We start from the raw sequence: 22,400 nt of genomic DNA on the forward strand, positions 1-22,400 counted from the left end.
ATACCTATGTACCTGTATATTGAAAAAGGGAAAAAAGCTTAAGGGTAAACTTGGTAAATGCCACATGTAGGAAGTTACATTGTCAGGTAATGATTCCAAAATAGGGTTTGTTTTGTTTGCTGTGTGTGTCAGCCTTCCAATCACTTGGCAAGAAAGACAGAAGTCTTATTAATCCAAGCAATATTATTGCAATTTCATAGCAATAAGACACTTTGCTCCTCTGGACAGAGGTTCATAAACTTGCTTAATGGAATAAGACCCAGAATGCAAATCTCTGGGTTTACAATGATTTTTTTTGTGTATTATGGAATTCACTACCAGAGTAAATGAAATTTTGTATTTTCTTCCGACAATTGACCTGGAGGTATCCAGAATGTTTAAGCTCTGATAACTCACAATATTCCATGTGAGGATCCAGGATCAGATTTAGCTCGTGTAAATACTGCATCATCCTGAATGGGAGAAAATGGGAAATCTTGCTTCAGATTTGAGGTCACAATTCATAAATACTAAAACTCATGTTCAACTGTTATGTTTGGGTGCTGAAATGAAAGGGTGGATTATTTATCTTGCTGATTTAGTTTAGACTGAACTTCAAATTAATCAAAAAAGGAAGTTTTTTTTGTTTTGTTTTGTTTTAGATCTGAGAAATAAACAACACATACTCAGTAAATCTATTGATCTTTGAAATACTAATTTCCTTTCTCCCTGGATGATTTCTGATTGTTGTTGCTAGGGGGTCGAGAGTCAACACAGATAAGACTGAGGCCAGTGGACGACCCTGACATGTGACCTGTGACAGACTGAAGCACTTTGAAGTTAAATTATCTCTAACAACTTAAGGTAATGGTTCACAGCTGGGTGGTTTTGTCCACTAACAGAGAGAATAACATACACAAGGCCATTTGACTCTATCTAAGGCCTTCTCAGTGTCCAGTGTAGAACACAGTTGTCACTGAATGCAGTTAGGTTGTTGCTTTTGATTGATATTTAGTTCTTGTCATGTATGATGAAAGGCCTGTCTGTTCTTCACATCCACTCCATCATTCTGAATGATCACTGGAGGATGGTTTCCTAATCTCAATGCACTTTCTCAACGGCCACATTTTCAGAATGTGCACAGTCTGTATGATTCAGATTTAGTCTGTGGCTTTGAAATGTTTAATTGGACATTTAGACACATTTTGTGTGTTATTGTACTACATAATTTAAGGTTTGGGGCTAGCACAGAAGAGGTTAACAGAACATAGTGAAGCGAGGAACATGGGAGTGACTTCCCTCGCTCGTGCTGGATCCTAAGGCTTAGGAAGTGGCTGTGAGGGTTAGATGGTGGATTTTGAAAAGGAAACTTTTAGATGGTGATTCCCTCCCATATCATAGTTGTGAAGATCCATCAGTGCTTGGATGGCCTCCTCTACTGATGTCATTTGGATCAAGGCCATCTTCCGGTCTCTGATGGAGGAAGAGACAAATAACCATAAATGTTCAAATATCCAGTCTGTGTGAATGGTTCTATTTACGTCTTAAACTGCAGACATTTTAGTGTCTTAAAGAGCTTCACACTCAATTGTTTCTTACTGGAAGAACTTGAAGGCCTTTACAGTTCCTCCGCTGTTAGAAAACAGAAGACGCAGATCATCCTCTCCAACACCATCCCTGGACATAAAGACAAACTATTTACAGTCTTGAAGTAAAAACAGCATCAAGTCAAATTGCTACGCTAATCAAGTCATTGTCCAACTGACACGACAACAGGTGTCCTGTTATTACCGGACATTGGAGAGATGAAGTGTCGCAGAAGGAGGAAAGATATTCTGGAAGTTCTTCGATCCAGGTTTCTTAAAACGATGAAGTGGAGAGCCAGAAAAATCTGTCCAACAGAAACAAAACATGAATATCATTAAAACGTATTATTAAAAATTAAAATTATTATTATTATTATTATAATTATATGTACTTAAACACTGTGCATTGTTGTTTATACTCAACAAGATATCTATCAAGCTTGAGAAATCAAATAAAACTGGGGTGAGAAAATACTCCACATTAAGAGACAAATCAAATCAGCAGACACATCACTCTAGCAGATGTCCAAAGCTGGGGCCTACATTACCCACAGTGCAACTCAACTGGCCACACTGAGGCTGGGAATTCCTGTGTGTGCTCTAGCCACTAAATAAAAACAGGAATTTGATGTGGAAACCTGTGGTCTACGCACCATGTACAAACAACACAGTCAAAGGGTTTTTCCAGGTCTGTGAACGACTGTCTGATTTCTAACTCTACAGATGTACATGACTTCTTCCTTCTTGAGTCATTCTGGAGAGCTAAGACATTCAACATCAAGACAAATATTACATACACAAATGAAAATTTGCTATGATGCTGCATTGAGTTTTGTCCTTGTGAATGTTACATCTCACTAATGCAATCCTCATCTGGGCTGAGGAACAAACTAATTAGATGTTGATGGTGAACAAATTCAATTACTTCATATGGCCAAATTTCACACAAATGGTTAATACTTCATATGATTGTGGATAAACAAAAAAAAGGACTGTGACTAGAAACCAGTCAGAGTATTGGAGGTAGACAACTGTGAGGCAGTACATCTAGTTTCAAATGCACTACTGTTTTGTCACTCGGCTATAGGTCCAGTGTGTAAAATGGAGAGGGGGGGGGTCATTTTCAGCCAATAAAAGCTCTAAATGACAATATTTTTATTTCAATTTTGGGAGAAATGTTGTCGGTAGTTGATAGAATAAACCTTGACAATTGTTACACGCTGGACCTTTAACCTGTAATGAAGAAGGCTCTTTTTATAAGACTGTTGATGAACAATAAAGATTCACAATCACAACTGAACACATAATGCACTCTTACACAACCTCCAGAGTGCAGATGTCGTCTTACCTTTAGTTAACAGCTGGTCATCCAGTCCTTCTCTTGGTAAAGCCACAGTTTGATGTTTGGACAGCGTCACTCTCATCACTTTACCAAACACCTTTTGACCATTCAAGTGGCTCATAGCTAGAGGTGAGGAAAAAAGAAAATAATGTGACTGTGCACCCTCCAAACATTCATACACCTGGAACTGCAAGTTTCAGGATAATCAAACTTCAAATCTCTATTCATCCTGTCGATGAGAGTGATGTAATATGAGCAGTTGAAACTCACCCAGCTGAGCCTGGTTTCCATCGGACAGCTGGATCAGAGCACTATCCTTTTTGTTATAGAGGATCTTCACCCTCTGGACATCACCATAGACTCCTGAAGGCAGAGAGAGAGAGAGATACAGAGAAGGAGAGGGAGAGAGAGACAGACAGAGAGAGAGAGAGAGGCAGACCAAGCAAGGGAGAGAGCAAACGACAGATAGAGCAGGGTAGAGGAGTAGATAAGGCAGAGGACAGAACAGACAGAGCAGGAGAGATGAAGCCGGCGAAGATAAAAAAGGGAGAGGTGTGAAGGATGAAAGGAATAAAGTTAGTGCCAGAACGACAAATGAATAGAAAAGATGGAATCTTCTGATTTGACTTGAACTTGAAACTCAATCAAACACTTCTGTGTAACCAAGTAGGCTGAGCAGTGAGAAAAGTCAGGACGCCTCGGCCGACTGTTGGTGTTTAGACATAACAGCATGTACACCGGTGGTCACATATCCAACTCCATTAGGTGATTCAAAATGTAACTATGGATGGACAGTGTAGGAGAGGAGACACGTCAAGGATGTGTACTAACCTAAGACAGAACATACTATGTGAGGAAACATGGGCAGTAAAGACCTTGATCAGATGTCCTGAATAAGATAAAACTGGTCCAGCAAGTGGAGGGACATGTGTAGAAAAAATACTGGGCTGCTCTAATGGGATCCTTATGAGTTTAATTTAGGTAAGTGAGTGGAAGGTAATCCCAACTGCAATGTTGTAGAATCAAATGAGAGGGTGTAGTATGACTGCACATGATTAATACAAAATATAGAGAAAGAAGAAAACAGAAAGGAAGAGACGCAGAGGGTTTAAAAGCTAGCATGAGTCTTAGCGAGTTAAGTGGAATATAGTGCCCAACTTAACCAGTACTGTGGTGAGAACAGAAACACTAAAATAATCCTCATGTCCCTGGGAGAGTGGAGCTTCCAGTGTTGTACATAAAACCATTTCACAGACAGTTTCCTGACACTAGATTCCAGACAGATATCTGAGCATCAAGTGACAGTGGTCTTTATTTCTTTCCGGCCGTCTTGCAGAGAGTAGAAATGAAAAGACGACACTTACAGATTGCTCTCGGAATAGAAAACAACACAAGAGAAATGAGAATGTCTGAGAAGAGGTTTGTCAGCATCTCATCTTAGTGAATCAGGTATTAAAAGGTAAGTTCAACATTTTGGCAAATTCGCCCATATGCCATAATCCCTATAGTCAAAGCAGTAGGTTCGTTACCTTTAATTGTCGGTGCAAGCTATTTTTAGAACGGCGGAGCAGAGCCGTGAGCTGCTCAGAGCTACACTACATAGGTTGGTTTCCCTCATCAAACTCATCAAATACACAATCCAACAACTCCAAAACGCTCTGGTGGACAAGTTGTGACCTGCACATTCACCACGCCATGAGATAATAACGGAACGTTACATTACGCATCAGCGGTTTTGCATGAATTTACCTCTAAAACAACTCCGTCTTGTAACGTTCCGCTATTATCTCATAGCGTGGTGAATGTGCCAGGTCACAACTTGTCCACCAGAGTGTTTTGGTGTTGTTGGATTGTATATTTGATGAGTTTGATGAGAGAAACCAAGAAATCCCATTAGCCTCCATAGCGTAGCTCTGAGCAGCTCGCGGCTCTGCTCCGCCATTCTAAAAATAGCTTGCACCGACAATTAAAGGTAACGAACCTACTCCTAAAACTATAGGGATTATGACAATGGGCCAATTTGCCAAAATGTTTAACGAAATAACAGAGCAGAAACACAAACTTCTGTTGGAGCCGAACCCTTCCTGCTTTATTAATTATTTCACTCAGCTAAGTCTTATAAAAATATTTGACAGTAGCTATGAAGTTGCTGACTGGATAATCAATCACTCCTCAATATCCATTCTCATCAAATCAATCTGAGACTCGATTTGGAAGTTTTACAGCACGTTTTCGTCTGAGGAGCTGATTTAAAAACTCCAGAAAGCCTCATGATGCAGTTTAGGTAAATTTACAGCTACAAAAGCTCTGGTTACAAGCTTCATCTCCTGGTTTGGACAACACGAATGATTTTGGTGTCTTTGTTCTCATCACTTAAGAGGTAAGCTGACCAAACACAAAGTCTCTCAGGCTTGCTATGTTTTAATGTAGAGACAGGTGTACATATTACTTCTGCAGAGTACAATACGATAGAAGGAGGCTTGGAGACACAGATAGATATAGAGGAATAAGCGTGTCCACGACATCACTGAAGAAAGTGAACAAAATAGGATTAACAGAGAGAGATATACAGATAGAATAGTAGAGGTTGAACATACCGAAGAGGGTAAAGAGACTTTGAGGCGTGACCATCTTTAGAGAGAGAGACCGCAGAGCAGAGGACAGGAAGAGGAGGAGCAGAGGAGGAAGAAGAAGGAGAGACGAAGGTAGAGATCAGACCGCCCAGCGTTGGACGAGGGGTAGGTGGTGGTTTCCATGATGAAGAGGAGTGGAGCAAAGATGGAAGGCATGGGGGGAGGGGGGTTTGGAGAGTGGATCAAAATGGCAAAGCCAAAGTCAGGTTAGACCAGAGTAAGAAAAGTGAAGTGAGGAAAAGGAGGTGAAAGAAAATAGGAGAGGAAGGGGGGGCATACATCAGAGGGGGGAGAGGTTTAAGAGAAGTGTACAACATTAAAGGATGTATGACCAAAAGGAGAGACAAATGGAGAGAAAATAAATGTGTGAAGGAAGGAGCAGAGGAGGGAGGGAGGGAGGGGTGGGGAAGGGACACAAAAACCAAAGCAGAGGTCAGTAAACAGAGCATCAGTGGGACATCAACGGAGTCTGAATGATTGCTGGTTTGTTTCCAAACACACACACACCCACAGCCTTACACACTCTCGCACGCAGCTCTTCCAAGTTTTGTTACACACACACGTACATGTACACGCACACCGTGCTGGATGCATTTCTCGGTGAGGAAAATAAAGGATGGGAGGAAGGTAGAAAATAATGCTTTTAAGAATGGATGGGTGGATATATCAGGGAATAAACAGTGAATGAAAGACTGAGTGGCAGGAGATCAAACCAGAATTGGGCGGTACCATGACGCAGATGGCCGACCAGATCACATGTAACGGGAGGTCGGTGTTGGCAGGGTAACTGAGCTGTCTATGGCTGGCAGATCACAATAACACATGTACAGTTACATGTGAGGGAATTGTTGATGAATAATACAATGCATCTTTAGTTTGATTACTTTAATGGAAAAAGATTTACTTTTAAATCAGTAGGTTTGAATACTAAATATCTTTTGACTCGGCAGGCTGTCCATTGCTCCATGAGACCTGTGTCATGGCAAAAAACCTTTGAATGGATCATTCAATGTCCGATGTTATGAGTCCATTGCTGACAAGACTTTCATTTTTGGGACATGTTAACTTACAAAATCACTGCCAACAAAACTGAAAATCTGTGATATTCGTCTCCTAACTGTCGGCGTGAAACAGTTACCACCTGGAGGTGAACAAGCCACAAAGCAATGAGTTCATTTCCACCAAAAAGAGGTTCAGTCTGCTGCGACAGGGCAGGTGTTCAACCAACGTGACATTTGGAGTCCAGCTCAGCTGCAGCTGTGCTGTAAATGAAGGACATGATACCCCATCAAAACTGCCAGATGTTTGGACTGTTAAAGGGATGTTTCAACATTTTGACAAATTCGCCTATTGCCATAATCCCTATAGTCTTAATCTAGTCAGTACCTTTAATTGTCAGTGCAAGCTGTTTTCAGATCAGTGGGGCAGAGACATGAGCTGCACGGCATTACCACGTTTCCCTCCTCAAATACACAACTCCAAAATGCTCTCGTGGATACGTTGTGACTTGCACATTCACCGCAATATGAGATAATAATGGAACGTTATAAGACAAAGTTGTTTTCAGTGCAATTTTTAGCTGGAACTACATTGGAGACACGGCTGCTGGGCGGAGTGATTTCAAAAGCAAGTAGTTCTGAGTATTTGCTTCATGTGTTGTAATGTTAAATTACACGTTATAATTTCATAGCATGGCGAATGTGTAGGTCACAATTTATCCACAGGAGTGTTTTGGAGCTGTTGGATGGTGTATTTAGTTTGATGAGGGAAACGTGGAAATACCGTGCAGCTCGCATCTCTGCCCCGCCTAGGGTTGTAAAATTCCAGGAATTTTCAAAGTTGGAAACTTTCCATGGGAATTAATGGGAATATATGGGAATTAACAGGAATATATGGGAATAAAAGGGAATAAATGGGAATAAATCAGAAATTTACAAAATGGAAGGTTAGTCCTTAACAGGGAACTTAAAGCAGATATCATCGGCACGGCCGTTTCGGCTAATGCTGTGTTCAAGGCAGGCTTTTGAAACCGTAAGTTACAGCTTCAAGTCACAACTACGACTTGGTAGCGTTCCAGGTAACCCGTAGCTCGTGTTTTTACTGTCCTGTTGTCTGTGAAAGTTCCCTATAACGGCCACTCGTAACTTCCGACCCGTGAACTCGTACCAGATCGAACTGGTATGACTTCACAGGAAGGAAAAACACAAAGTACGAGTTTCCTTGAACGCACCATGAGTTAGCAGCCCCCGCCCTTGTCAGGCATCAATTGGTCCTCGTGCTACGTCACCACATTCACGCGCATCCCTTGGCTGCACACACAGCCCTTCATGCCGTTCTCTCCCCTCATTGGATAACACTTGTATCCCACAAGGAAAATTTTCTCCTCGGGTTACAGCAGAGCAGAGTGACGGAGAGACTCGTGTTTAGGCTGAAATACTTCATGTAAGTGATTGCTGACGGAAAATAGGACTATTTAGGACTTATATTAACAAAAACATTCCACTGATATCTGCTTTAAATATAGTTGTGAAAAATATATTGTAGCATACTAAAACAACCAGATTTAATGCAAGTACACTTGAATATCTATGGAAAGCGAAGTGTTTTCACTACATTTCCCATGAGCCTCCGCGCGCACGGTGAAATTCTTGGACCGGCGCAAGACGGACAAAAGCGAAAACACTTGGCAAGAATGTTTTCATTGATCAAGAATGAAAGTTGGAGGTTCGCAGATGATCAGATACCATCGTAGTAATATAGTGTATATAAAAATATATACTATATATATATAGTATATATATATATATATATATATATATATATATATATATATATATAAAATAGTATTTTAGTCAACATTCATGTTTTTGTTGTTCAGTAAAAGAATTGATTGTTCATACAAGAATTAAATTCCCAATAATTCCTATAAATTAAAACTATAAAAATTAAAAACTATAATTCCCATGGAAAGTTTACAATTTGGAATATTTCCAATATTCCCCGGCTTAACTTCCCATGGAAAGTTTCTGGAAATTTTCCGCCCCTTTGCAACCCTAGCCCCGCCGATCTAAAAACAGCTTGCACCGACAATTAAAGGTAATGGCTATGACTATAGGGATTATGGCAATAGGTGAATTTGCCAAAATGTTGAAATATCCCTTTAAACTCTTTCAGCTGGCTCTTGTTTTTAATCAACTACTCTCCAAACTGGAATTAAAGTCTAACAAGAGATCAGCTCTTATAGCGATGCTACCTGGTAACAGAGCTCTGGATGAAAATGACTAACAGACGCTAGCCTGCCCACTTGAGGACACAGGTGATGAAAGAGTAATTGAAAAACCACCACTCTTATTCAACACTCACAACATGAAAACCGGCCACACCGCACTCAACCACTACCTAACCCTCTGGACTGTATACACTCCTGAGCACAGGAGTTATCTGCTGCTACCAAGCTCATCAGCTTCTAAATGTGACTGCATGATGTTGCCAAGCAGCCGGGACACAGCTGCTGCACCGAGACTTTACCAGAAGGGGGCGGAAGTGTGAAAACCACCACTCCACTATGGAGCCCCTCTCCACAGGGGGGTGAGAGGGACAAAGACAGAGAGAGAGAGATAGGAGGGCTCTGACAGAGAGATGGAACACACAGAAACAGGTAACAGCTACAGCAGATATAGAGATACACTGGACAGAGCAGGCACACATTTACACCCAGAGAATAATCTGAGAACTGACAAGAGACACAGAAATCAGAGATAAAAAATACACAGTTGTAGCACAGGTTTGGCCACAGATGGGAAAACTATGTTGACTTCTGAAGTGGAAGTACAAAAAAAAAAAAAAGATACTAAAGATATAAAAAGGTAATTTCTTCAAATGTTAATTAACTGTATTTTTAGTGCATTGAATAAAAAAATTGAAAGAACATCAGCATAGGTTTGTGAAATCGATTATTATTGCAGATTTTAAACTTAATTTTTACACAATATAACTTCAGTGCTTTAAAACTTTAGGATCCACAAGTTGTGCTGTAAAATGAATCCATCTTTGGATTTCACATGGTGGAAGACGCATGATTAATCATGCTGTAAAGTGGACTAAGCATACATCCAACCACACATGCACACAGGAACCATCAATTACTCAAGAAAATCATTCAGCTGTGTATGTTCAATGGCTGAGAGCAGTTACTCTAAGTAGAGTTTGGAAATGGCGAGTCAGAGTTGAGTTATATTTCAGGTGAGTGTACCTCTTCGTTTAGGTTGGATGCCAACAGGACTCCTGACACTCCGGACCCCGAGAGAGCAACACGACCTGCGGCTGCTGCTGCTGCTGCCGCTGCACTCAGAGGACTGATGGCTCCTGATGGGACAGAAGAGACAAGGAGCAGATCAGACCCACACATGGGACAGCAGAGAACTACATGGGTTTACAACTATGGCTATATTAAAGGGATACTTCACCCAAAATCGACAATTCACCAATTTTCTACTCACCGTCATGCCATCGAAGGGTTTGGAGAACTTTTGGAGTCATCGAAATGCTTTTGGAGTTCCGGGGGGGGGTCCGGCTGGCAACAGATTTTCATATAATGGCGGCGGAAAGAGTTCACCTTTGAATCATCCAAAAACACACACTATGAAACATCTAAATACCTCCATACTGCTCGTCTGTACTGACCCAAGTTTCCTGAAGCCGCCACATGAAAAAGTTGTTCGGTAAAAATTAACTTGATTCTTCTTTTTTGTCTCCCAGTGGCTCTGTTGATGTTTGTATGCATGCGCGAGATTTGCTGTGAGATGTTCTTCTGTGTTGACATCCATGGACAACTTCTTCATGTCAGGGCTTCAGAACGGCTGGATCAGTACGGACGAGCAGTATGGAGGTATTTGGATCTTTAATAGTGTGTATTTTTGGACGATTCAAAAGTTAGCACTTACGGTATATGAAAATCCGTTGCCAGCCGGACCCCCCCTGGAACTCCAAAAGCGTTTTGATGACTCCGAAAGTTCTCCCAACCCTTCGTTGGCATGACGGTGAGTAAAAAATTGGTGAATTATCGATTTTGGGTGAAGTATCCCTTTAAGTATCCCTTTAAGCTCACTTTAAAAGAAGAACCCTAATCAATAATTGACTCTAAATAACAGAAATAGACGCAATAAACAACTTTGTTTAACATTTACCCAAGCATGCAACCACACAAGAATATATGAATGAAAATCAAAAGAAAAAAGAAACCCAAGTTAGAGATGGTGATGCGTTTCATGACAATGTGTAAATGTTTGTATAAATTTGGTGGTTTATTTTTGTTAACCTTCATTACTGTTTGAAATACTACCAAACAGGCCTCAATCTTCAGTGTAATGATATTAATATCTACAGGTACATTGGAAAAGTTGTATTTGGTAGGTGGGTATAAACAAAGCTGCATTGGTCATTTCTGTGATAAATATTACAAACACTGTAATGCCTTCAACATTTAGTATTCTGAGCATGACGTTTGCAAACTGTGTGAATGGCTCTAATCTTTTGAAGACTTATTCTTATCTACCACAACTATGTAGCTCTGTGTAATTAAGGATTATACATCTCCCACTTGAAATGTAACCAAAGCTTCAGAAGATGGGAAGTAAAAGGCTGGTGGGATTTCAAAACAGATTTTTCTATGTCAGTGGAAATGTGATTTAATTTACAGCTACATAAAACAAACTAAAAACACAGACTAGTATTGCAATCATACATAAACATGACACATATAAAGTAATTGTGACAGCAACACAGAAAGGACAAGACATGTGACATGCCCATTTTAGCACAGTCACATGAGATATTTCATATAAAAGTGGTGATGATAAAAACTGCTGAGTAATAACATACATGACTGACATGACTTAATACTTACTAATAATAGAAGGATAGAAGTCCCAGAAACACTTTTAAGACTTCTACAGCTGAATTTAGAATACTTAATGCTGACCAATCTTCAGAAATAAAAATCAATTCACAGCCTTCAAAAGGTGGTTAAAAGGTAACTGAAGAGCCTCAGTTTGTACTAAGGCTCAGATTAAGACCTGTACATATTAATGAATTGTAAATGCCCACAGCTGCTTTCATTTGCACCACTTTTTGACATGAAAATATCTCACTGCAGTTAATTCAGGCTGGTGACTGACAAGCAGGGAGGTAAACGATGTAGATGCCATGAAATGACCAGCCAGGAAGATTAAGATCAACAATCTTAATGTGAGTGGTGGAAAATGCTAACACAGTGATGGAAAAACCGAATAATGAAAAAAGAAAAAAATAGGTACCTCCACCCTGTGACAGGGAGAGAGACGATGAGTAACCTCCTCCACTAGAGTAGGAAGCTAGTGCTCCAGATGGGGTACCTACAAGACATTGACATACTATGTTTATACCACAAAATACATATCTAACCTCTCACTCTTATCCACTATAATTATCACAATAAATCAAAGTGTAGAACATTCACAGATTAGATTACACAAAGCTGAATTTGTTTGTTGTAGGTTTTTTTGGTTTAAAGTCCCCCTAAAGAGGCATTTTATTAAATTTGTAAAAATGCTCTGCTATGACTATTTTTTGATTAAAATTTCTTTCCCCACAAAGAAGTTGCTTAAAATAACTCTCAAAGAGGCGAAAAACACATCTACTATTTCTCCCTCATTGAAAATCCCAGGTTCTATGAATATTCATGAGTATGCAAATGTGTCATGACTTGCACCCACTGGGTTGCTCGGTAACAGCAGGGGCAGGGGAGACGGAGGGGCGATGTCAAAACATGTAGCTCGTATTGAGATTCAAACTCTGGTCTCCCGCATTCAATGCGGCGATAATACCTCTTGGCCACGTCAACCACTGATACTACTGCTGAACATCTAGCTGAATAAGTAGATGTGAAGTGTCACCTGAGCAGTGAACAACAAATGAGATGCAAAAAAAAATCAACGGGATTGGTTGCTATCTTCTGACGTATTAATCCCGACTGGGTGCTGGAAAACTGAATCCAACTTTTTCAGACTGTGGCTTTGAAACTGCATTTTCTAATCTAAAATGCTCAGTTGTGGCTGCATTATTAGTGACTTCGCTGCAGAAACGTCTTGTAGCATAACCCAAACACTACATTGACATAATTTCATAATTTCAAAAAATATGTTTTTGGTTTAGGGGGACTTTAACTTCAGGGCTAACTTACAGAGCACTAGAGAAGTCTGGACAGAAAACAAATGTTTAATTTATCCTTAAAACACAAGTACACAATTCTGGAGTCAATCTTAAAATAATGTGTCCGAACACACTCTGTCACACAGAGAGGGAATTTCATATGAAAAAGACTAAGTATGGAGGATACCTACTTTAACTTCAGAAACTTGTTAGGGATCTCTTTAGTAGGATGTCTAACTAGTACTTTAAGACTGATGAACTGTCATAAAACTATGTCTATGTATATGACTCCTACTCTTGCTGTTAAATGATTTGAAATGGTATTTCACATGGCACACCATTCATTGTAATGCACAAACGGAGGCAGAGTGGAACGGGTGAAGATGTGTTGGTTGGAGTGAAGCTGTAGTTTTCTCAGGAGAACTATCTTTGAGACAAGACACAACTAAATAGCACAGCTGGCAAAAAAAGGCCCCAGGGGAGAGAGGGTCTTCGTTTCACTGCATGGAAGGGGCCATGGGTTTTACAACACTGTAAGGTGGTCTGGATACCCTAGAGCAGCGGTCCCCAACCTTTTTATCTCCGCGGACCGGTCACCGGTGGAAAATTTTACCGCGGCCCGGGGGGGGGGGGGGGGGCGGGCGGCGGAGCGGCGGCGGCCGTTCTCTTCGGGGGGGGGGTAGCGTACGTTCTCCTGTTTACATTACATGTAGGCCTACTGTATTAACAGGACTACACGTTCACATAGCCTAGTTTTCTCTTACGTTTACGTTCTTTGTTACAACTCACCATAATATAGTATCACAATAATAATGTCAGTCATCTGGGGGTGATGCTCCGTCTGTCATCTCGGTTCCTGTCTACTCTGTCATCTCGTTTTGCTGCTGAAGCTGCAAAAAACTCCGTTTCACAAACATAATATGTTTGTAATAGAAGCAGGTTTTCCGTGCTTTTGTGGCGATCTCAGGATATTCTGCTTGAATCCAGAACGCAGGGAGAGAAGTTGTCTGTGAAGTGATGAAGCGGCAGAGAGCCGGCCAGGTCCCGCACACACATTGCGGAGCTTGGAGCAGGTGAATCACCTGTTGCAATGAACCCGTAATTTAAACAGGACTCGTGCTTTTTCTTTTAGAACAGCTTTCTTCTTGTTGGAAGGCGTCAGGTCTTCTGTCGTCTCATTATTAAGTTTTTCCCGGCCCGGCGACGTGTGTTTTTCACTCTTTTACGTTTGTGCCTGCCTGTCAATTGCGCAGCACCGGGAAGATGCACAAACGGAAGTGGCAACATTTTCAAAATAAAACGACCGGAAGTGTGAAATAGACGAAACAAACGATTTCATTTTTTTTTTTTTCATTTTCATTTCATCTTTCTGCGGCCCGGTACCAAATGATCCACGGACCGGTACCGGTCCGCGGCCCGGTGGTTGGGGACCACTGCCCTAGAGGAAGGTATGAATGGATGTGGTGGTATATTTACCCAATAAAGAATGATCCTTGTTGGTTGCCTCTCCGTCTCCAGTGGGAAGGTCAGGTCTCGTATAATCTCGACTCTTATCGTTGTTGTATTTGACATTGAGGTTGACCAGTTTACTGAAGTCTATCCGTAAAGTACAGCATGAGTTATAGATGTTCTGTCCATCCAAAGACTGGTGTGAGGGGATGCAAGAGGGAGAAACGTGCGTTAACAACAAATACATGTAAATAAATGTATGTAAATATACAATGTTAAGTGAACTTTTTGCATTTATGTATAAATTTGTCTTCAAATAAGGTTCAATCTTCATACAAGTTATGGTAATGAACACAATATGATATGACAAACATTGACACTCCTCAGGTAACAACATCAACAAAAACTGATTCAGGTCAGGAGTTCCTAGAGTTCAACCAAAGATACTCAGTCTAACAAATACACACACACACACACACACACACACACACACACACACACACACACACACACACACACACACACACACACACACACACACACACACACACACACACACACACACACACACACACACACACACACACACACACACACACACACACACACACAGCTGAGCCATTACCAGTTTAGCTTGCTGTGCGTTGACAGGGTCACTGAACTGCAGCAGAGCCTGAAACTGGTTGTTCTTGGTGAAGGTGATGATCTTCATCACTGTCCCAAATTTACTGAAGATCTGAAATAGGCAAATTCAGATAGAATTAAAAAGGGAATAATACAGAAGCATTGCCAAGTTTTCCATACAGTCTAGTTTTAAGCTATGTGACATGAATATCATCACCATAGAGGTCATCTAACATGGGCTCAGCACTTTCAAAGTTGAGTCATTTCTCACAGATGCATCAGCGAGGGAGGGGCTGGGAAATCTATACCTACTTATCATGTGCTTGTACCTCATTGGTTCATGATTTCCTCTTACAGCAGTTTCTGTTATAAAACATGTGTCTGATATGAGGACACTGTTCCACAAACACGGTGGTGGACGTTGTACCTGTGTCTGGTTCAGATGTTGTTTTACTGACTGAAGTTTACAGATGACCTGCTTTATTCTCTGTGTACAGTAATGTAGCTAAAGAGAAGTGAGACAACTCTGGATTTTGTCGATTACTGTATGAACTCATCAGAATCCCAGAGGCAGCCCTAATTGACATGTTCATTTCCTCTCTCTTCTGTTTTGCTATAAAGAAGCTGTTTCCGTTGCCAAGATGATTCAGACAACAGGAAAAAGGCAAAACATTGACTAGACCGTGTCTTCCAGCCATGTTGGTGGACTTCAGTAAAGGTTTCACCTGCTGTAGAACGTCCAGTGTCACAGGATAGAACATGTTGTCAATAATAATTCGCAGCACAGGGCTGGGGGGCGGAGCCAGGTCCAGGACTCCTGGGTCTGAAGATGGAGAGCTTCCATCCTGAACTGCTGACACTGCCTGCAGAACTGCCTGGGCTCTCTGGAAACACAAAACATCCCATCTGAATCAGTTCAACTGTTTGGTTTGACTGAAGAATACGTGTAAAAATACTGTATGTGTGTACCTGGTTCAGAGCAGAGTCTGTTTTCAGTTCCTTATGGTTGGAATACTGGATGAACACAGGTGTGTTTCTGACCTACATAGAATGAGGTCCATATTATAAACAACTCAGTTAGTATCCCCACAACAAAGGCACAGAGTGGTCAACTTGTCACTGCCATGCCATGTGTTGCCATGTTTGCAGAATTTCTGTGTTGATTCTCATGACATTCCTGACGCAAGCAGTGAGAAAATGCCAGCTTTGCTTTTGCAGCTGGAAATAATAATAATATGCAATATGAATGGTGACTGTTGTGTTTCAGACCTGTGGTGTGACAGCTGTGTAGTAGTTCACCATGGTGATGGCTGCTTCCTCTGTACCTAACTCCAGAAAAGCCTAGAGAAACACATTGAAATAACTTGAATAACAAATCATCATCAGAACAAGTTCTGTTTTTCTTGTTTAGAAAAATTATTCAATTGAGCTTCAACATTGTTTTGATTACTTAAGTGTTATTCTATTATTTTCAGCAGTCTGAATATGTGACAGTATAGAGTTTTGTTATAGTTTACCTGATTTTTCCCCTTCAGCATCAGTATGTTGGTGACTTTTCCAAAGGGCAGCCCCAGAGCAATGACTTCAGTCTCTGACACTTCATTGGGAAGTTTCCTGATGTGGAGAACTCTGGAGGGAGGCGATTCATCCAGGCGCTGTTTCTTACTGTCACTGCCATTCGCTGCACGTGGACACATGCACAGAATGTTTAAAGTAAAACTGTCACATGACAATTTAATTCATAAAAGCACATGTGTGAATAATGATGATGGTTTTAAAAAGATCCCGTTCCATAGCAATGTTTTCCAGCTCCTCCTCGTGGGTCATTTTGTTCTATGGCCAAATAGGACGGTACATCAAATTTCTCCATCATGCTCTTCACTGACTCTACCAGGGGAGTCCGACTAGTTGGACATCGAGCATCAAGGAGGGACCCAGATAAGATCACATGAATGATCAGACTTAATTATGGATTACTGCTTAGTTGTGGTTGATCTTACCGGTCATAGAATTGGGGCTGCTACCATACATGTTGAGCTCATCTGAGCCTCTCTGGAAAGTTGAGAAAAACAGAAAAATAAATTAAACTTTCATTTTATCTCAATTTTATGACAAATTCTAAACATGTTCATCATAAACACAGCTATGTGTTGTTATCAAAAGCAGCATTAACATACTGTATAATCCATATGCTTTACTGAACAAAACTGCAACAATAATCAACTGATATCTTGTTATTGCACACGTACAAAACATCATCAAAGGAAAGACAAAATTATAACTTGGACTGACTTACATTTATTTAGTACCATCCTACTAATTTACTGCAAAACTTTATAGTGTCTCATCATGTATCATCCAACACATTCATTTGTTTGACCTATTGTATCCTAAAATCCAACAACTGCAAATCCAGCCTATTTTTCATGCCATGCCGACACAAATAATGTGGTAACATTTTATAATAAATACACACTATTAAGCATTAATAAATACTGAATTCTTCATTTGTAACGCATGAATACTCATTAGTAGTTTATAAATACAGTTAGTGCGGATCAAAGATGAGAAAAACATTTTTAACTGTGTTTATAAACTACATACTGATGACATTCATGTGTTATAAATGATGAATTCAGTATTTAATGCTTAATAGTGTGTACTTATTATAAAGTGTTACTGAAAATGTATAAAAAGAAACAACTTGCCTTCACACCAACCGCAACATCTCTGCCAGGGAGGAAGAAAAAAAGAGAAAATAAAAGACATTCAATTACTTATCTCTGAAGAAGTTGGTCAGAGTACAGTCTAAACAACATATTGTGGCATTTTATTCAAATGTGTACCAACTCAGCTCAAGTTTAAATCAAGTAAAAAAAATACAGTAAATTACTTTTTGGTTCTTAATGTACAGAGCACATAGAGCCAACTGATGGTTTCACAGGTTCAATACTTCAAAAAGAATTCAATACATGGATTTATGCAACCTTCATTTGCATCGTCCTGCTGTTGCTCACAACTATGGGGAAAGAAACGTAAAATGGTGCACAGGCCTAGATAACCCAAAAAAAATTTCTTTCAGAAATATTACTAAAAGCTCAAAGCTTCTCCCACACAACATGTCCTGCTGGACAGTGCCAAGTTAGACTACTGCTGTCCATGCTGAAGCAAAATTGTCACACATGCCACTTTTCTTCATGAGTGTGCAAGGTGAACGTGCACATGTTCTCCTAAGTGCATGATCATCATTGATTAGGCTGTTTTGATTCCTCTTCTTCATTGTAAAGTTATGCCAAGGATTTCACCAGAGTGGAGCTTGGTGTCTTTCAGTATTTTAATGTCAGACTAGTATTCTTTAAATCTCACAATAAACCTCATCATCACTGAGGATACACAGCCATTAACGGAGCAAACAGCATCCCTGACCCTCAGTATAATCACCTTAAGGTCTCTGCGTGATGAGATGCTGACACCACACGGACAGAGGAACAATGAGTTCTTCAGAGCATGAAGGCCAAGTAAGAAATGCCATTTGTTCCCACTCTGCTCCTTCTCTCTGGCCGAATCACTGTGGTTACTGTGGTTACCATGACACCTCGAGACTGTGTGCCTCTGCAATTTTCTTCTGATGATCATCAGTAACAGGATATTTTGTTTGTATCCTTTTACACAAATTATGAATATCATTATACCTTTATTACCACAATCTGGTGACATCATTTTACATTTTTGCGCAACATGATTAAAAGGATATTTCAACATTGCCATAATCCCTATAGTTTTAGGAGTAGGTTCATTAGCTTTATTGTCAGTACAAGCAGTTTTAAGATTGGCAGGGCAGGGACGTGAGCTCTGCACGGTGTGCGGTATTTATGGAGTTATTTTTGTCTCATAAATACCTGTAAACGCACAGAAGGTGATCTACAAATGTTCCTTGGTTTGCACACGTGTTTTGCTATCCACAAATACAAATTTCTAATTTGTAACTTGTATTTTGGTTTTTACAAATAAATGTGTATTTGTAAATATATTGTGTATTTGTAAATGTATAATTTTCCATTTGTAAAAACAAAAAAGCCATTTGTAAAACCGAAAATTCTGTTTGTTAAGTGTGACTCTGCATTTGTGGATCACCAATCACACACACGCATCTCTTTCCGCAATGACGTATTTCTGAGACATTCCTGCCGAGATCCACACAGATCCACAAACTCACAGCTGCTGATTCACAAAGGGCCGCTCTCCTCACCAGGAGGGGCAGTGTTGGCGAGTAGCTGAATGAAAACTAACGAAGAAGACTGATACTGGCTTATCTCGAGAAATTATTTTAATTCCCACTGTTAATGCGTCACTTAATTAAGTTTTAATGTTTTTTCATGCGATAAAGTAACTGTTTAGATCCCCAATATGCGGTTAGTTTATCCAAATGACGCCTGTTTGGAAGTTTGCTCCGCCGTTCGCGGAGCAGTGAAGCTCCATCTGTGGAGCAGCTAAGCTAACTAGGCTACAACCGGACGAGCGGTCTATCACAGAGGCTGCAGCCGGGCTGACAGGTAGACTCCTTTTATTTAGCCTCTGTGGGCCCATTATTAAGGAAACTTAATTGCATTACTGCCCCTGGCTGCTTGGTGATGGTCACTGGAGTTGTAATCACATGAAGGGTGACAGGTTGTTAAATTTCCTTGTGAGGCATGAAAGGAGAGCATTGTGATGAGGGAATAAGTGCTGTCTCCTCCTCTATTGTGGGGAGGCTTCCAGACTGTGACATACGCCTTTTAAATCTCCTCCCTTTCCAAAATATGGATATGGTGGTCATAGGAGGAGCGTCTTGTCCTTCAGGTGTAGGTGAACTCCTGACTCTCCTCATGGAGTGTGGACCCCCCTTTGTGGAGCCATGTGTTCAGTGTTATCTGGTCTCACAGATGAATAGGTCTGTGTGTGCACTCCTAGACTGCGTTAGGGATGGCTACTAAAACCTGCTATTAAATAGATCCACTACGGTTCTGCTTCTGGTATTGAGAAATGAAGAAAATAGATTTCCTATTTGACATTGTGAGTCAAAAGTTCTCTCACACATTTTTATCTTAGCCACTCTGTTTCTGACTGAGATATCCATCTGCTGACTCTGCAGCTCTGTGTCACACTGGAGCACGGTACAGTACACACAGTCTGTGCTGTTAGTGACTTTGGCGGACATTATTAGATGTTTTAAAGTGGCAAGCATGCTTTTATAGAATCTATTGGTGCTGTCAGTGACTGTCAAGTGACAAGTACAGCTTCCCTTAAATTTGATTAAGATGAATGTTTTGCAAATGGTAGACTACACAAGGTTAGCTTTTATGATGTCTGTACTGTTCAGTTCTTGACACAGCTGTGGAGGTGATACATGTATTTTTGTTTTAACCCTGGGGACATGGTTAGTCATAGGTTTATACTGGCCTACAATACATTTAGATTCCTTATTCTGTCCTTTCCATCTCTGTTGCCCGTCTGAGGATGTTAACTGTCATATTACATTACAGCCTTAAAACTTTGTATTTCCAAAAAAAACAAAAAACATTTTCTTCATCATTAACACTACCAGTCAAAAGTTTGGAGTGGACACACTGTCTCTCATTCAATGGTTTTTCTTTTATTCTATCACTTTCTACACTGTAGATTCATACTGGAGATATCAAAACTATGAAGGGACACATATGGAGTTATGTTGTAAACACAAAAGTTTTCATTAAAACCAAAGTGTTATCTGTCACCTGACCTAACCCCAACTGAGATGCTGAAGGCAAAACAGCAAACACGTGCTCAGCTCCTCTGGGAACTCCTTCAATAGTGAAAGCCACTCCAGGTGAAGACCTCATGGAGCTGATATAATGCCTTAATGTTTTGCAAATGGTAGACTACACAAGGTTTAAGGTTAGCTTTTATGATGTCTGTACTGTTCAGTTCTTGACACAGCTGTGGAGGTGATACATGTATTTTTGTTTTAGCCCTGGGGACATGGTTAGTCATGGGTTTATACTGGCCTACAATACATTTAGATTAGCTACTTACTTATACTGTGACAAAACATTACAGAATTAATACTTTGTATTTCCAAAAGAGTCTCTCTTTTTTTAATCATATCGGATTAAAATCAATTATCAATAGTTTTTACGATCGATATCAAACACGGATTTAAACACATCAGCCCCCTCCCATTCAAACACACTGACGACAGGTTGTCTGTCTGTCATCTATTCAGCCTCTGCCTTCCCTTTACACGCCTGTCATTCAGGACACGCGGTCGGTGGTGTTGCGTCTGTTTCCCTGTTCATATGCTCTCCCATTCAGTCCTGATAAGATAACATCTGGACAGGGACAACAAAGGGACCTGTCTCGCCGGACAGTCACAGTATGTACTGAGGTTTGTGCATGCTAAGTATTTGGCGTATGTATAACACCCCTCAGCTCCGCCGCGCTCAGCTACTGCCGCAAATAGAATCTAATTCAGTGGGAAACACTATAACACACAAGTTACAAATAGCTTGTTACAGTAAAAATAACCGGCAAAACGGACGCCATTTATCCTGCAGCCATCCCCAGCACATATGCACGCACACAGTCGCCGCGGCGGCTACATGGGGTTAATGAGACGTGAGCTAACGGTAACATGCAAGAGCAAAGGTGATATGATGAATTACAGTGTCACCTCTAATGAACAATTACACATTGCAAAAAATGAACATGTAAATATGCTGTGGAGTAATGTTCTTGTGTAAATGTACATTTCCCATTAAGCAGGACAACAATAAAACCAGCACGTATCTCGCTGGGAGTCGGTGTTGTTGTTCAGCTAACGTCATAATGACGGCTCGCAGCGGAGCTAACAGTTAGCATGTGTCAAACTGAGGACGGGAAACGGCTCCTTCTGCCTCCGCCCCGTGCTCAGCTGCACGCGGAGCACTCAGTAGCTGTAAGTGTGATGTAAACTCATTTACCCGTCCATTGCAGCTCTTTGTCCTCTTCTGTCAGTCTGCTGTTTCAGCCCACTTCGGTGTCTGGACAGTGTGAGCAAAATGGGCGTTCTTCTTCTTCCTGACTACTAATGGCTCCTGGGAGAGGACCGTGACGACAGGAGCGTTACCGCCACCTACTGCTCAGGAGGCTGGCAGTCAGGGCCCGGCCATGTTGTTGTTGAGCAAAGAGGATAAATACAGATGAAAAAAATAAGTGCAATATAAAAGTGTAATTCAACATAAATCGGAGCAGCAAAATAAAGAAAAGGAATTATAAAATTAGAATAACAAAAAAATGTGTGAAGTCCATGCTTAATTTCTTTAATTTCTTCTATTTTTAAGAGCCAAAATATAACTGAAATTCATTAACAAACCCCAGGACAGAGGGTTTGCAGTTCAATGGATGTGGTATTTACCCAGCTGGGCAATGGTTGAGAATCTTATTTTGAAGGTTAATGTGAATCACAAGGTGGACATGAGGTAGCCTCCTAAACCAGCCTCTCGCGGGAGTGCATTTCATTTCATTCCGAGGGAGAGTCTGGCCTCATCCCCATTCTAAGCGTTTTTGGACTGAAACCCTCAGAAGCCCGAGCCAATCAGCGTC

The 22,400-nt window shown here is 40.7% G+C and overlaps 1 protein-coding gene across 2 annotated transcripts; it reads right to left on the reverse strand.

Annotated features, from left to right (window-relative positions):
• Positions 1-640: 640 nt before the first annotated feature.
• On the reverse strand, positions 641-21,895 carry LOC146970592 (polypyrimidine tract-binding protein 2-like). 2 transcript variants are annotated; one of them, XM_085803688.1, is made up of 18 exons: positions 21,779-21,895; positions 17,510-17,531; positions 16,802-16,853; positions 16,319-16,482; positions 16,071-16,142; positions 15,771-15,842; positions 15,527-15,685; positions 14,803-14,913; positions 14,205-14,373; positions 11,855-11,932; positions 9,793-9,905; positions 5,505-5,538; positions 3,894-3,974; positions 3,178-3,291; positions 2,914-3,030; positions 1,771-1,870; positions 1,579-1,656; positions 1,088-1,452 (listed from the first exon to the last, which is right to left on the reverse strand). In XM_085803688.1, the coding sequence occupies exons 1-18, from the start codon at positions 21,784-21,786 to the stop codon at positions 1,323-1,325; spliced, it is 1,674 nt and encodes a 557-aa protein (XP_085659814.1). In that variant the 5' UTR covers positions 21,787-21,895; the 3' UTR covers positions 1,088-1,322. The 2 variants fall into 2 exon arrangements, with proteins under 2 accessions (XP_085659813.1, XP_085659814.1); XM_085803687.1 differs by lacking the exon at positions 3,894-3,974 and having other exon boundaries at positions 641-1,452; positions 3,178-3,270.
• Between the last annotated feature and the right edge of the window lie 505 nt (positions 21,896-22,400).

Source organism: Trachurus japonicus, chromosome 17 (assembly GCF_045865225.1).
Source record: "Trachurus japonicus isolate A0001 chromosome 17, Traja_1.0".
NCBI classification, from domain to species: domain Eukaryota; kingdom Metazoa; phylum Chordata; class Actinopteri; order Carangiformes; family Carangidae; genus Trachurus; species Trachurus japonicus.

Excerpts from the sequence above, each read along its gene's own strand:
- LOC146970592 (XM_085803688.1), bottom strand. Across the intron at positions 15,843-16,070 it reads ACACAGCTGTCACACCACAG|GTCAGAAACACACCTGTGTT; the intron begins GTCTGAAACACA and ends CATTCTATGTAG. Across the intron at positions 1,453-1,578 it reads AAGGCCTTCAAGTTCTTCCA|AGACCGGAAGATGGCCTTGA; the intron begins GTAAGAAACAAT and ends TTCCTCCATCAG.